Source organism: Mobula birostris, chromosome 5 (genome assembly GCF_030028105.1).
Source record: "Mobula birostris isolate sMobBir1 chromosome 5, sMobBir1.hap1, whole genome shotgun sequence".
Classification (NCBI taxonomy): domain Eukaryota; kingdom Metazoa; phylum Chordata; class Chondrichthyes; order Myliobatiformes; family Myliobatidae; genus Mobula; species Mobula birostris.
In genome coordinates, this window is record NC_092374.1 from 173,972,340 (window position 1) to 173,987,619 (window position 15,280).

Below are 15,280 nucleotides of genomic sequence, written 5' to 3' on the forward strand. Positions count from 1 at the left end.
GCATTAGACATGGGTGTGTTTTCTCCCCTGATTTATTTAATGTGTACAGTGAAACAATATTACAAAAATTAGGAGACATCTTGGGAATCAAAGTTGGCGGTGAAAACATCAATAGTTTCAGATATGCAGATGACACTGTGTTAATTGCAAGTACGGACGAAGAACTACAAAACTTAATTGCTATAATTGTGAAGAAAATGCAAAAATGGGTCTATCTATCAATTGCAAAAAGACAGAATGTATGGTGATATCCAAAAAGAAGGAGAATCCTATCTGCAGGCTGAGAATAAACGGGGAAGACATAAAACAATTACAGAACCTTTGCTGCTTAGGAAGCTGGGTGAGATCAGATGGCAGGTGCGACATGGACATTAAAAGAAGAATAGGGATGGCGAAAGACACCTTTAGGAGAATGAAGAGTATACTGACCAATACTAAGCATGACAACCCACCTCAGAGTACTGAAATGTTATGTTTATCCAGTTATGTTGTATGGCTCAGAATGTTGGACAATATCTAGTAACATGAGGAAACCAATTGAAGCAGCAGAGATGTGGTTTTTGAGGAGGATGCAAAGAATATCATGGACGAAGCAAATATCTAACGAGGATGTCATGAACAAAGCAAACACAAAAAGAGAAATAATGTACGAGATCATGAAAAGGCAACGTAACTTCATTGGACATGTGATTAGGAAAGAGGAGTTAGAATGCACGGTAATTATGGGAAAGATTGAAGGGAAGAAAGCAAGAGGAAGACAAAGACAAATGATGATGGAGACAGCAGCCAGAGAATTGGAAATGAATACCAATGAATTGATCCACTTGACCCAAAACAGGAGTGTGTGGGCCATGGCTGTTAAAGCTCAGACTGGGCACGGCACCTGATGATGATGATGATGAGTGTTATTCTTCCTTTCAAAGAATGCTTAAAAAGTGACAAGCTCCCTAGGACACATCATGCGGAAAGATGAACTAGAAAAGGGAGTGAAACATCACTGCAATTTGTGCTGTTACGTTTCGCCTTATAGGAAGTAATGGCATGCAGACCCTGCCATGGCTGTCATGCATCATATTGTGTCCCTAACTTCACAGGGAATTTCCTTTTCACTTTCACAATGGCTTTCCAGAGATCATACTTGATCTTCTTGGATCACTGATCTTGAACACCACAGATCTAGCTCCCAGTAAACTGCAAATCTCTTCATCCAGGGCTTCTAGTTTGGCAAGACTGTGTATGTTCTCAAAGGCACACTCATCCACAGAGGTCTTGATGAAGTCAGTGACAGCTGTTCCATACTCATTCAGATCCAAAGATAAATCCTTGAATGAGGTCCAGTCCACTGATTCAAATCATACGTATAAACGATTCTCCATCTGCTTGACTGTACCTTCACGTTCCTCTTCACTGATGAGAACACAATGGAACAAAGAGACCTGGGAATACTAGTGCATCTCAGATAGGGTGGTGAAGGTGTTTGACACACAGGGCTTCTTCATTGGTCAGAGCATTGAGTGTAAGAGTTGGGAAGTTAGTTTGCAGTTATATAAGATGTTGGTGAGGCCACACTTAAGAGTACTGTGTACAGTTTTAGTCACCCTGTTAAACAAAAGTTATTATTAAACTAGAAAGACTGCAGGCAAGAATTACCTGAACATTGCTTGACTTGGCTGAGAACTTGAATTATTTCCAACACCTCTTCTCCTGTCTTCATCTTTTACCCGTCTGCCTCTACTTCAGTTGTCAAACTATCTTCCAACATGTACTATAAACCTACTGACTACTACAGCTATCTAGACTATGTCTTTTCCTATCCTGTCTCTTGTAAGGACATAATCTTAATCAGTTTTATTATCACTGTCTTATATGACAAGAAATTTGTTGTTCTGCAGCAACATTACAGTGCACTACATAAAATTAGTACAAATTACAGAATAAATCAGTAATGCAAAACAAAAGAGGTGGTGCTCCTGAGTTCATGGACTATCAGGACTGTGGGGGATTTGTCATGAATTCATTCATAACACATATCAAAGGATTGCTAGACATTTAGGTAACCAATGGAAAAGAGGAATCTGATGGAAAATTATGCTGCTGTAGAGGATGAGTAATGAACTGTGGAGAAGACACAAAGGATTGGTGGGCTTAATCCTGGTTCTACCTTAAGGACAAGCTTCATAATGAGTCCTACAAAGGGAGATTAACACTGCAATCAGCAGCAAATATCCTCCCATGGATGAATGATGAAGCTGAAAATGTTTTGGCTAGGATACTGCTACAAGTTCTTCAGGACATATCCTGGGTTTGAGACAATTGGCCTCCAACAAACACAACCACCTTAATCTGTCCTTTGATATGATTTAACCTAACGGAATGTATTCTCAATTCCCAAACACGAGTAGAAATTTTCAACTGCACACTTGCAGATGTTGTTCCCCACACATCTAGTTTCAAAATTCAAAATGAACCATCGAATTAAGGGTTAGACATTCAAGCATATTAAAAGGAGCAACAACTCTTCTTTGTTTTCACCATCCAACAAACTTTTTTTTAAACTTACCTGTGACTGCAGCTTACGATGAAGTTCTGAAAATAAAGCTGCATCTGCCTCCCTTCTCTGCCTCACCACTGCAAAAAAATAGCATCAGCACAATGAGTTTCATAATCAAGCCTGCACATCAGATGTCTATAAAGCCACCTAACCCAATTCAATTCTGTATAAATAATGTGAAACTTCAAGGAATCCTTCACACTTTACTCATTCAATAAAACTGTGCTTTGTGCAGAAACTTTAGTGGAATGTAACAAACATTGTAATGACCCACATTTATTGGCTGGACTTCTTTTCACCCGAACAGCTTTAAAAAAAAACTGGGATGTACAATTGTTATTTTTCTTGTATGTAGTTTAACTTCCCTGTGCTTGCTCATATTTTTATATAATTACCGAGTATATACATCAATGAATTTTCCAGCAATTGTAGTATAGTTGCTTCTGTATTTTTCTAGAAACTCTTATTTCACATGGTGTAGCAGGTTCCACGCTACTCGAATCTGGCTATTTTATGGGCTAATTGTTATGACTGGAATTTGCTGTTATCTCTGACCCGAGTATGAGACAACCATGACTACTTTTTAGTCTGGTCTCCTTTTTGTTCTCTCAGCTTCTCGCTCTTGTTTGCTTTGAGCTCTTGCAATACTTAAAACAATTGTAAGCAAGGAGTTTTATGTCTCATTTACAAAAAAAGCTTTGGGTTGCAAAAGCATCAGCATCCAACAGCTGACTTACTTAAAGAAAGATATATCATTGGATCAAAGGAATTTCCCATGGATGATGACAGATATGAAGAAAAAAAACTCAAGAAGAACTGTCAAACCGATCAGGTCAGTTGAGGGGTAATCCAACTGGTGCATATATAATTCTCAAGGCGCTCACAAAACTGTGAACAGTGCAGAGGAAATTAACTAGGATGTTACCAGAATCTAAGGCACTGAGTTATGGATGGAGGTTGAGTAGGTCAGGACATTTTTAACTAGGGCATAGGAGAATGGGGGGAGGGGGAGGGTTCTTACATAGGTGTAGAAGAGGCACAGATAGGGTGAACACACTCAGCCTTTTTCCCAGGGCTACGGAATCAAGAACAAAAGTGCAGAGGTTTACAGTGAGAAGGGGGTAGATTTAATAAGAACTTGAGGGGTAACTTTCTTTCCACCCAGAGAGTTCATTTATATGGAATAAGTTGCAAGAGGAATGGTTGGGGCAGGTACATTAAAAACATTTAACAAGTATTTGGACAGTTAGATTGACAGTAAAGGTATAGAGGTGTACGGGCCAAGTTCAGGCAAATGGGAATCACAGTCAACATGGATGATTTGGCCGCAAAGACCTGCTTCCTTGTTGTACCATTACAGGCATGATAAAACTAGTTGTGGTAGGCCCTCTTTATCTCTGTACATTTAAAACTGGTTAAATACTGTACAAGTTCACAACTAAAAGAATGGCTACTTTGTTAATTTTCTTCCCTCTTTATCTAACATGCATGTTACAAGTCAGAGAGTTGGTTTTAAAAAAAAACTTACTTTCTTTCTTGATTTTTTCAGCCACAAGAAATTCATCCCGCTCCACAGTGGGAGCAAAATTGCTTCCAATAACTCGCACAGCATACTGGAACTGTTGAGCCACATCAGCTGCAAACATAATTAGAAACAATTCAGGTGCACAGATCCAATGAGAACTGAAATCCAAGAAATAAAGTGTAGGGTAATGTAATTGATGGAAATGTACATAATTCACAACCATCAACATCGAGTTGGGGTTCACTTGAAGAGGTTGGACTGATGTGATGGCAAGAAGTTATGTTACTGCACTTTGTGTTCAGTGTTTGGAGTACAATAAGTCAGTTGTTACCGTTTTTCTGAAACGTCTCATGCAGTTTTATTTGCAAAAACCTACAAAAGATCCTAATTTTAGTCAGATTGATACAGAAGTTGAACAGGCTGGAATGTTATTCCTTGCAGCGCAGGAGACGGAGAAATGATCCTACAAAGATGTATCAAGTCATGAGGTGCCTAGATAAGGTAAATGCCCTGTGTCTTTTTCTCAACATTGGCGAATCGAAAACTAGAGGAGATACGTTTAAGGCAAGGTGGAAGATTTAATCGGGACTTGAGGGGCAACTTTTTTTTTAAAATGCAAAGTGTGTTATATATGTAGAATGTGCTGCCAGAGGAAGTGGCTGAGGCAGGTACAACATCAACTTTTGAAAGATAAGTTGGACTGGTACATGGATTGGAAACGTTTATAAGGTTATGGGTCAAACACTGCACATGGAACTAACTTGGATAGGGCAAGTTGATCAGCATGGATTAGTCTGACCAAAGGGCCTGTTTCTGTGCTGTATAACTCAATGACTCTACGTCCGTGCCAACCTTTTTTCCCCACCTACACTAATCCCATTTGCTCACATTAGGACCACGTCCCTCTATACCCTGGTTCAATCTAGTTTGTGGGACCAGATTTCCCTTTCACAAAACTCTGCTGACTACCCCTAATCAGTTAGGAGAGAAAATCTGCAGAAGCTGGAAATCCGAGCAACACACACAAAATGCTGGAGGAACTCAGCAGGCCAGGTAGCATCTAGGAAACGAGTACAGTCGACATTTCGGGCTGAAACCTTCCAACTTAATCAGTTATTGCCTTTCCAAGTATACAATCAATGATTTCCCTACATACACTCAACGTCAGTAAGACGAAAGAGCTGATTGTGGACTTCAGGAAGGGTGAGACAAAGGAACACATACCAATCCTCATAGAGGGATAGGAAGTGGAGAGAGTGAGCAGCTTCAAGTTCCTCGATGTCAAGATCTCTGAGGATCTAACCTGGTCCCAACATATCGTCGTGGTCATAAAGGCGGCAAGACAGTGACTAAACTTTATTAGGAGTTTGAAGTGATTTGGCATGTCAACAAATACATTCAAAAACTTCTATAGTTGTACCGTGGAGAACATTCTGACAGGCTGCATCACGGTCTGGTATGGAGGGGCTACTGCACAGGACCAAAAGAAGCTGCAGAAGGTTGTAAATCTAGTCAGCTCCACCTTGGGTACTAGCCTACAAAGTACCCAGGACATCGTAGGGGAGCAGTGTCTCAGAAAGGCAGCGTCCATTATTAAGGACCTCCAGCACCCAGGGCATGCCCTTTTCTCATTATTACCATCAAGTAGGAGATACAGGAACTCAGCAGGTCGGGCAGCATCCGTGGAAACGATCAGTCAACGTCTCGGGCCGGATGAAGGGTTCCAGCCCGAAACGTTGACTGATTGTTTCCACAGACGCTGCCCGACCTGCTAAGTTCCTCCAGCGTGTTGTGAGTGTTGCTTTGACCCCAGCACCTGCAGATTATTTTGTGTAAGTAGGAGATACAGAACCCTGAAGGCACACACTCAGCAATTCAGGAACAGCCTCTTCCCCTCCGCCATCCGATTCCTAAACAGTCATTGAAGCTTTGGACACTACCTCACTTTCTTTAATATACTGTATTTCTGTTTTTGCACATTTCTTAAAATCTATTCAATACACATAATTGATTTACTTGTTTATTTATTATCATGTTTTATTTTATTTATTATCATCTTTCTCTCTCTGCTAGATTATGTATTGCATTGAACTGCTGCTGCTAAGTTAACAAATTTCACGTTACATGCCAGTGATAATAAGCCCAATTCTGATTCTGATACCTGGCTTATCTCTGTTGCTCATCTTAAATGAATGGACAATGTTAACTATCTATGACACATAGAGAGAAAACGAATCTCCTTTTTTGCCTTAGACAGAAAACACTAATTCCTCATGCTAGGTGTAGTCAAGTGGAAACATGTACCCAGGATTTTATGCTATCAGGTCCCTGCTAGATAAAGATTAAAAATTAGCTTTATTTGTCACATGTACATTGAAACATAAAATGAAATGCATCATCTGTGTCAACGACCAACCCTAGTCAGAAAACGTGCAGGGGGGCAGCAGCAAATGTCAGCATGCTTCCAGTGGCAACATCGCATGCTCACAACTTACTAACCCTAATCCGTACGTCTTCAGAATCCAGAAAGAAACCGGAACACCTGGAGGAAATCCACGTGGTCACGGTGAGAACGTACAAACTCCTTACAGACAGCGACAGGAATTGAACCCCGATCACTGGCGCTGTAAAGCGATATGTTAACCGCTACACCACCATGCACCCACCTATACTACCAGATTTCCTCCAACTCTGATCATCTGTGCAAAGTTTCTTTCATCCCTACACTGCCAAGTATATGGCTCATTACCAAAAGCCTGGTTTGACTAACTGCTAAGTTGACACCTCACAAATTTGTCTTTCCTTTCCAAAACATGAGATACTGCAAAGGAGGGAAGACGAAGAGCCTTGGTATGCAAGGAAGAATTTAAACTTGATTTCTTTTCATTCTCTACCTACTTCAGGTTTCAGTTACTAAATCAATTAAGCCTACTTGAAAAATTGTCCTCTCCAGGAAATGACATATTGCAAATTAATTTTATTTTTAATTAGAAATAAATTAATCTACATCTGAATAATCATAGAAATAATCCAAAATATTTAATACCTCTTGTTGTTTTCAGTCAGAAATTCCTTTATGGTTAACTGAACTTTCTTCCCCAAAACATTTGTTTATTTTCCATTTTTATAACCAAACAAATTACAGATAGAACACATGAGAATCTGCAGATACTGGAAATCCAGAGTAAAAGGCACAAAATGAAGGAGGAACTCAGCAGATCAGACAGGTCAATGGAAATGAACAGTTGACATTTTGGGCTGAGACCCTTCCTCAAGATTGAAAAGAAAGGAGAAAAGACAGAAAAATTAAAAAAGGTAGGGAGGAGGAATAGCTAGAATATGATAGGTAATGACAGGTGGGTGGGAAAGATAAAGGGCTGGAGAAGAAAGATGCTGATAGGAGAGGAGAATGGACGATTGGAGAAAGGGAAGGAGGAGGGGCACCAGGGATAAGTGATGCCTTGGTTTACTTTATGAAATAAGTCATTATTTAATGTTCATCTCCTTCTTGAAAAGATGGCTTTAAGGCAACATTCCAGATGCCTCTACCTTTCTGGTGTCCTGATAGTGGTGCTGCACAGAAAGTTCAAGGACTTTTAAAAGTAACAATTCATGGTGAATATAGTTACATGCAAGGATCGTATGCAATCAGACAGGAACCTTCATGTGGTAACTTTCCCATGTGCTCACTGCCCTTGTAGTTCATGATCTCTGACCTGAAACATTGCCTGTGTTCTCTCCCCACGTGTAGATGTAGTAGCCCCTCGTGCTAAGCCTTTCCAGTATTTTCTGTTACTTTACTTCTGTACTCTCATTGCTCTCAATTTTTTTTTTCCCAAATGTTACTTAACAGGGAAAAAGATTGATCAGCTTAGGGTGGACAGTAATGGCAATCGGGAGAAAGTTTTCCTTGCCCCATGTTCACCCAATGCCATTGAACTTCATCAGCTCTATGCAATGTAAAGCTGTGTCTTTCTACTTACATATCAACCCATGACATCTACACCCAGTCTTTACTGAGGACTACAACAGAGCAGACTAACATATTGTGACAATGTTTAACACAAGGATGATTCTGCCCGGATTTTGCTTGAAAGGTCTGTGGAATTGCTTTCCTAACTTTGAAACCAAATTCAAAACGCCTGTCAAGAGGACTCTGGAAACAAGACTTCAGAAGGGACTTCATCACGTTTAATATAGTTGTTATGATACAAATTGAATGGTACTGAGTAGCCATTTCAAACAGTAGTTAAAAATCCACATTATCTTGAGCCCGAGGTCAAATTAGCCAAACCAGTGATATTAACCAGATGGAATTTAACAACACATAAAGTTCAACATAATCATCGCTGAGAATTCGTGGAAAGTTGCCTTCAATATCAAACTCCACAAATGACATAAACGTCTTTAACTCACTTGTCTAGATTAATACTGGCCTCTGCTATTACGAATGCAAACATTTCTCAAAACATCCGGAATACCTGTCTGCTCTGTAGCATCTTTTAAGCCCTCGGCAGGTAGAGAGGCCACAGTTTGACATCTCAGGTGAAAGATGAGATAACAGACCGTTCTCGGTGCCATCCAGCGCTAAATTTGGATTTAAACAAACCCCTGCAATTGATCTAAACCCATAATGTTACAACTGAGATATCTAACTATCCACTGAGCCGGTTACTATTTCTGTGTTTTTATACCACAATGTGACATGCGTTTCCGCCAATGCATCCACCTGAACACAAACCGTTGGCTCTGAAACAGCCCAGGATACCTTCGGACTCCCTCGACACTACTCACCCTCGTTGCGGCCAAGAATCCGGCAACACAGACTCTGCAACAGTAGGTTTGGCGACTTGTGATCCAAGCTCGCCATCCCCGCACCGCTCGCCGCCCCTTACTCCCTGCCCACCGCCGGCAGCGCCATTTTTTCCCGGAGCCCGCGAACTCCAGCGGAAGTGTGCGTCACTAGTTCCGGGTCGGGTCGGGTCGGGTCGGCGGCGGGCGGAATGGCGCGCTCTTCCCGGGGAGGGGCAGTCCGCTGCCCGTGCCAACCGAGCGTCTGTGTGTCTGCAAGATGTCGGTGCAGTGACCCGCCGGCGGCCTGCTAGAGGTAGTCTGAAACACTGGGTCTCGGGCCTGTTCTGACACGGCCGATCCGTAACAGCTGTCCCCCATAACCCTTGATTTCTCTAATGCGCGGAAACCCAGCGGTATTTGTTTTAAGTGCGATCAAGAACGGAGCTTTTAAACATGATTGGCTCTTATTTTTCATAACTCTGACAAGGAAAAGCTGATCTGCTGAACATGTTCCGCACAATCCCTTATTTCTAAGCTTGCTGAACTTTTTCTGTTATTTCCAGGTCAAACATAAATAAAATGAAAAGTTCTCCGCAGTGCCCCAAGCATCTCTTTTCTAAAGGTTGAAAGTGCTCAATATAACAACCAATGAGGTATTAGCATCCATCCATTCATGAGAACGTTATTGCTATTTTCTCACTGAATTAACGGATCTGATTTCACAGAAGTACCCCCAAAGTTTCACTGGGCTACCAACATGGTTTTAGCAACCTCAAAGACGGAAGAAGAATGCCAAAGACGACACCTGGAGCTGCAAATTGCCTTTGTACATCTGTAAGCTTTTGATTGTCAATCATGAAACTCTAGAAAACCAAGCTGAAGTTTCCTTGTAACAAAATCACGGGCATTAGTAAAGCCAACACAATAATAACAAACTAGAAAGTGTAGGTTTAGGGTGAGATGGGAAAGATTTGAAAACGATTTGAGGCACAACTCTTTCATGCAAACAATGGTGAACACATGGAGCAAGCTGCCAGAGGAAGTGGCTGAGACAGATTCAATAATATTTATATAGTCCATGATGAAATGACTGCCTCCTCTCTGTTTATTCATTCCCATATGAATTCTTTGGACTCCAAACTGTCATGAAACTAGGTGACTAGTGATGTGATAGTGGCACAATAATTAAAGTGGAACATAGGGAATAACAGCATTTGGTAAGATCAACTCTTCACTTCTGTGAAATTTTCCCTGTGACCACTGATTGCCATAACGTTCTAAGCACTATTGATTACTGTTTTGAACGAATATACTGACTTAGCCACTACAGCTCCCTTCATCACAGCCTATCCCTTTTTCTATGTCAAGCTATGTCAATGGTCCTCAGCTTGACAGTTAGACTCTCACTGCATCCAGCCTGTTAAGAATTTTATGTGTTTGAGTACGAGCTCTTTCTTCTGAACTCTAAAGAACACATTCCCAGTCTATTTTAATGTGGCAAATACAGCATCTATGGAACTAATCCAGTAAATCTTCAGAAGACAAAATATCTGAACAATATTTCAGGTGCCAATTGCAATAAAGCTTCCTTACTTGTATATTGGAATCGTCTTTCACTAAAAGCTAACAAACCGTATGTCTTATTCACTTACGTCACCTGCATGTTGGCCTTCAACAGCGTGTGTACAGGCACGCCTATACCCATTTGAACAATAATACCACTCAGTCTCCCACAAAAGGGGCAGTGTGGGACAGCGGTTAATGCAATCGCTCTAGAGCGACAGCGATCGGAGTTGACTTCTCGTGGCTGCCTGTAGATGAGGGTTTCCCCCGGGTGCTCTGGTTTCCCCCACATTACAAGGTTGTACAGTTTGAGGTTAGTAAGTTACGGGCATGCCACTGTGGTGACACATGAGGGCTGCCCACCTCAATCCACGATGATTTCATTTGACACAAATGAATTATCAGAGTTTTATAATAAACCACATCCACTTATCTACACTACACCAGTCACATCATCAAAGAACAAACAACTGAATGAACAATCGGAGAGCTTAGTACTAATCCTATTAAATGCAGCAATAAAATATAAATTGTCACTAATTTACAAATTTAAAGAAACTAAATTCACCACTTAACTATTAGATTGTCATAAAAATCCATATGGTTCATTCGTCTTATTTTCTTATTTCTCTCACCCTCGTAATTTAGTTATCAGCCTTGCACCTTCTAAGGACCTCCAGACCTTTAGGGTGTTGTTGAGGACTTGGTATCTGTAATGTGTCTCCTCCCGTTGCTTCATCTTCCCCAACATCAACAGGGTCGAGAATTATGGGCTTCTTCTTTTTCTTTTAATGGGTCAACCTTTATTCAGAACCTTCACTATCTTCTTCGGAATACGCTCTACTGCTCTGATTGATTTAGAATATAGCATCGTACAGACCCTTCGACCCATAATGTTGTAACGACCATTTAACCTTCCCTGCCACAGAGCCGTCCATTTTTCTTGGATCCATGTGTCTGTCTAAGAGTCTATTAACTGTACTTAGTGTATCTGTCTCTACCACTACCTCTGGCAGCGTGTTCCATGTACCCACCACTCGCTGTGTATAAAACACCTACCTCTGACATCCCCCTATATTTTTCTCCAATCACCTTAAAAATGTTCGCTCTCATATTAGCCATTTTCACCCTGGAAAAAATTTGCTGGATTCCCATACTATCTATGCCTCTTATCATCTTGTCAAGTCACCTCTCGTCCTCTTTCACTCCAGCTTGCTCAACCTCTCCTCATAAGACAAGCTCTCTATTCCAGATTGCAGACTGGTAAATCTCCCCTGTACCCTTTCTAAAGCTTTCACATCCTTAATATAATGAGGCAACCAGAACTGAACACAATACGCCAACTGTGGTCTCACCAGAGTTTTGTCGGGCTGCAACATTAACTCGTGGCTCTTGAACTCAGTTTCCCCCAACTAATGAAGGCCAGCACACCACAAACCTTCTTAACCACCTTTAGACTTTGAGAGATCCATGGATGTGGACTCTGAGATCCCTCTGCTCCTCCACAGTGCCAAGAATCCTGCCATCAACTCTGCTCTCTGCCTTCAAATTCAGCCTTCCAAACTGTATCATTTCACACTTTTCCAGATTGAACTCCATTTCTGCCAGTTCTCTGCCCAGCTCTAAATCCTTTCAATGCCCCGTTGTAACCTACAACACTCTACACTACCGATAACACTACTAATCTTCGTGTCATCTAAAAACCTGCTAACCCCCCCTTCCACTTGAGTCATTGAGTGCTACAGCACTGAAACGGGCCCCTCAGACTGTTTAGTCTGTGTGAAATATTCTTCTGCCTAGTCCGATTGGCCTGCACCTGGACCATAGCCCTCCACATCCCTCACATCCATGTACTTATCCAAAGTTATCTTAAACATTCAAATAAACCCACATCAACCACTTATGCTGACAGTTCATTCCACATTCCCACCACCCTCCAAATGAAGTTCCCCCTCATGTCTCCATAAATATTTCACCTTTCACCCTTAATCTATGACCTCTAGCTCTAGTCTCACCTAATCTCAGTGGAAAAAGTCTGCTTCCATTTAACCTAGTTTGGTATGGGACCCCAAATCCTAAGAACTTTCTACAGGGGTACAATTGAGAGCATCCTGACTGGCTGGTATGGGAACTGTACCTCCCTTAATTGCAGGATTCTGCAGAAAGTGGTGCGGACAGCCCAGTGCATCTGTAGTTGTGAACTTCCTACGACTCAGGACTTTTACAAAGACAGGTGTGATAAAAGGGCCTGGAGGATCATTGGGGACCCGAGTCACCCCAAACAATATCTATTCCAGCTGCTACCACTCAGGAAATGGTACCGCAGCATAAAAGACAGGACCAACAGGCTCCAGGACAGCTTCTTCCAACAGGCCAGCAGACTGATTAACACACACTGATTTGAGTGTATTTCTATGTTACATTGACTGTCCTGTTTATTATAAATTGCTATGATTGCACATTGCATAACATAAAGATTTTTACTCATGTATGTGAAAGATGTAAGAAATCAAGTCAAGTCAATTCAGTTCAATTCCCCTCCTAATTTTGTATACCTCTACAATGGTGCTGGGAAGTTTATGAATCCTGTAGAATTTTCTTTATTTCTGCATAAATATGACATAAAATGTGATCAGATCTTCACATATGTCTTAAAACTAGATAAAGAGAACACAAATAAATAACACAAAACATTATACTTGTTCATTTGTTTTGAGAAAAACAATTCAATATTTAGATTAGATTATGAGGACAGTCAGTCCTCCTTTATTGTCATTTAGAAATGCATGCATTAAAAAATGATACAATGTTCCTCCAGAAAGATATCACAGAAACACAGGGCAAACCAAGACTAAACTGACAAGACCACAAAATTATAACATATAGTTACAACAGTGGAAAGCAATACCATAATTTGATAAAGAGCAGACCATGGGCATGCTAAAAAAAGTCTCAAGTCCCGATAGCCCCATCATCTCACGCACACGGAAGCACCGCAAACTTGCCGATGCATTGGAAACACCCGACTGCAGCCGACTCTGAGTCCGTCGGAAAACTTTGAGCCTCCGACCAGCCCTCCAGCACCGAGCACCGAACACCATCTCTGCCGAGCGCTTCGACCCCACCCCGGCCACCGAGCAACAAGCAAAGCCAAGGATTCGGGGCCTTCCTCTCAGGAGATTCTGGATCACACAGTAGCAGCGGCGGCGAAACAGGCATTTCAGAAGTTTCACCAGATGTTACTCTGTGCTCTCATGTCTGTCTCCATCAAATCAGGATTGTGCACGGCACCCTACTTGACAGATAACAGGTATCATTCACCGCAGTGGCTGCTGCAAGCTGCGTCGCGTCGCCATCTTCTCCTCCCTCCAAATATTACATGTATTTGTTGGAAAAAGTATGTGAACCTTTGCTTTCAGTATCTGGTACAGCAATAACTTGTACAGCAGTAAATTCAACCAAATGTTTCCGATAAATGTTGATCAGTCCTGCACTTCAGCTTGGAGGAATGTTAAACCATTCCTCCTTACAGAACTGCTTCAAATCTGGAATGTTGGTGGGCTTCCATGCATGAACTACTCGCTTCAGGTTCTTCCACAGGATTTCTATAGGATTAAGGTCAAGACTTTGACTTGACCATTCCAAAACCATTCTGTTGTTGATTTACTCTTGTCTTTCAGATCATTTTCTTGTTGAATTATCCATCTGTTAAGCTTCAGGTGATGGACTGCAACCTTGACATTCCCCTGCATAATGTCTTGACATAATCTTGAATTCAGTGTTCCCTCAACAATTACAATCTGTCCAGGCCCTGACGCAGCAAAGAACCCCAAACTATTATGCTCCTTTCACCGTGCTTCACAGTTGGGATGAGGTTTTGGTGGTGTGCAGTGAATTTTTCCTCCAAACATAGCAATGTGCATTTCTGTTAAGAAGTTCAACGTTTGTCTCATCTGTCCACAGAACATTGTCCCAGAAGCATTGTAGAACATGCAGGTGGTCTTTTGCAAACCTGACACATTCAGCAATGTTTTTATTTGGAGAGCAGTGGCTTCCTCTGTGGTGTCCTTCCGTGAACACCATCCTTGTTCAGATTTTTTCTTGTTGTGGACACGTGAACAGAGACTTTAGCAAGTTCTAGAGATTTCTGCAGGTCTTTTGCTGCAACCTTGGGTTCTTTTACACCTTCTTCAGCATTGCACACTGTGCTCTTGTGATCTGTGCAGGACGCCCACTCCTAGGGAGAGTAGCAACAGTACTAAGTTTCCTCCATTTGTAGACAATTTCTCTTACTGTAGACTGATGAACACGCAGGTCTTTAGAAATCATTTTGTAGCTTTTTCAGCTTCATGCATCTCTACAATTCTTCTTCTAAGGTCCTCTGAAGCTTGTTTTGAATGAGGCATGGTGCACGTAAACAGATCTTCCTTGAGAAGAGCAGGCTCTGTCAGTAACCTGACTTTGAGTGTCTCTTTCATAGGGCAGGGCACCTCTACAACTCACATCTTCAATCTCATCTCATTGACTGGGACACCTGACTCCAAATAGTTTCTGTAGAAGGCATTATCCAAGAGGTTCACATACTTTTCTCCAACAAATACTTGTAATATTGGATCATTTTGCTCAATAAATAAATGAACAAGTATAATGTTATTTATTTAATTGGGTTCTCTTTATCTAGTTTTAGGACTTATGTGAAGATCTGATCACATTTTAGGTCATGTTTATGCAGAAATAGAGAAAATTCTACAGGGTTCACAAACTTTCTACCACCGCTGTATACAGTCTCCCCGTTTTTCCTACACCACAGGGAATAAAGTCCTAACCTATTGAATCTTTCTCTATAG

General features: G+C 41.4%; 1 protein-coding gene across 1 annotated transcript in view; it reads right to left on the reverse strand.

Annotated features, from left to right (window-relative positions):
• Nucleotides 1–9,013, reverse strand: part of tubgcp3 (tubulin gamma complex component 3) — a 133,578-nt gene extending 124,565 nt beyond the window's left edge. Inside the window, exons 1-3 of the mRNA XM_072258910.1 lie at nucleotides 8,871–9,013; nucleotides 4,080–4,187; nucleotides 2,561–2,628 (exon numbers count right to left, since the gene is read on the reverse strand). Coding sequence (XP_072115011.1) covers nucleotides 2,561–2,628; nucleotides 4,080–4,187; nucleotides 8,871–8,946 — 252 coding nt within the window. The 5' untranslated portion in view covers nucleotides 8,947–9,013. The remainder of the gene's footprint in view (nucleotides 1–2,560; nucleotides 2,629–4,079; nucleotides 4,188–8,870) is intronic.
• Between the last annotated feature and the right edge of the window lie 6,267 nt (nucleotides 9,014–15,280).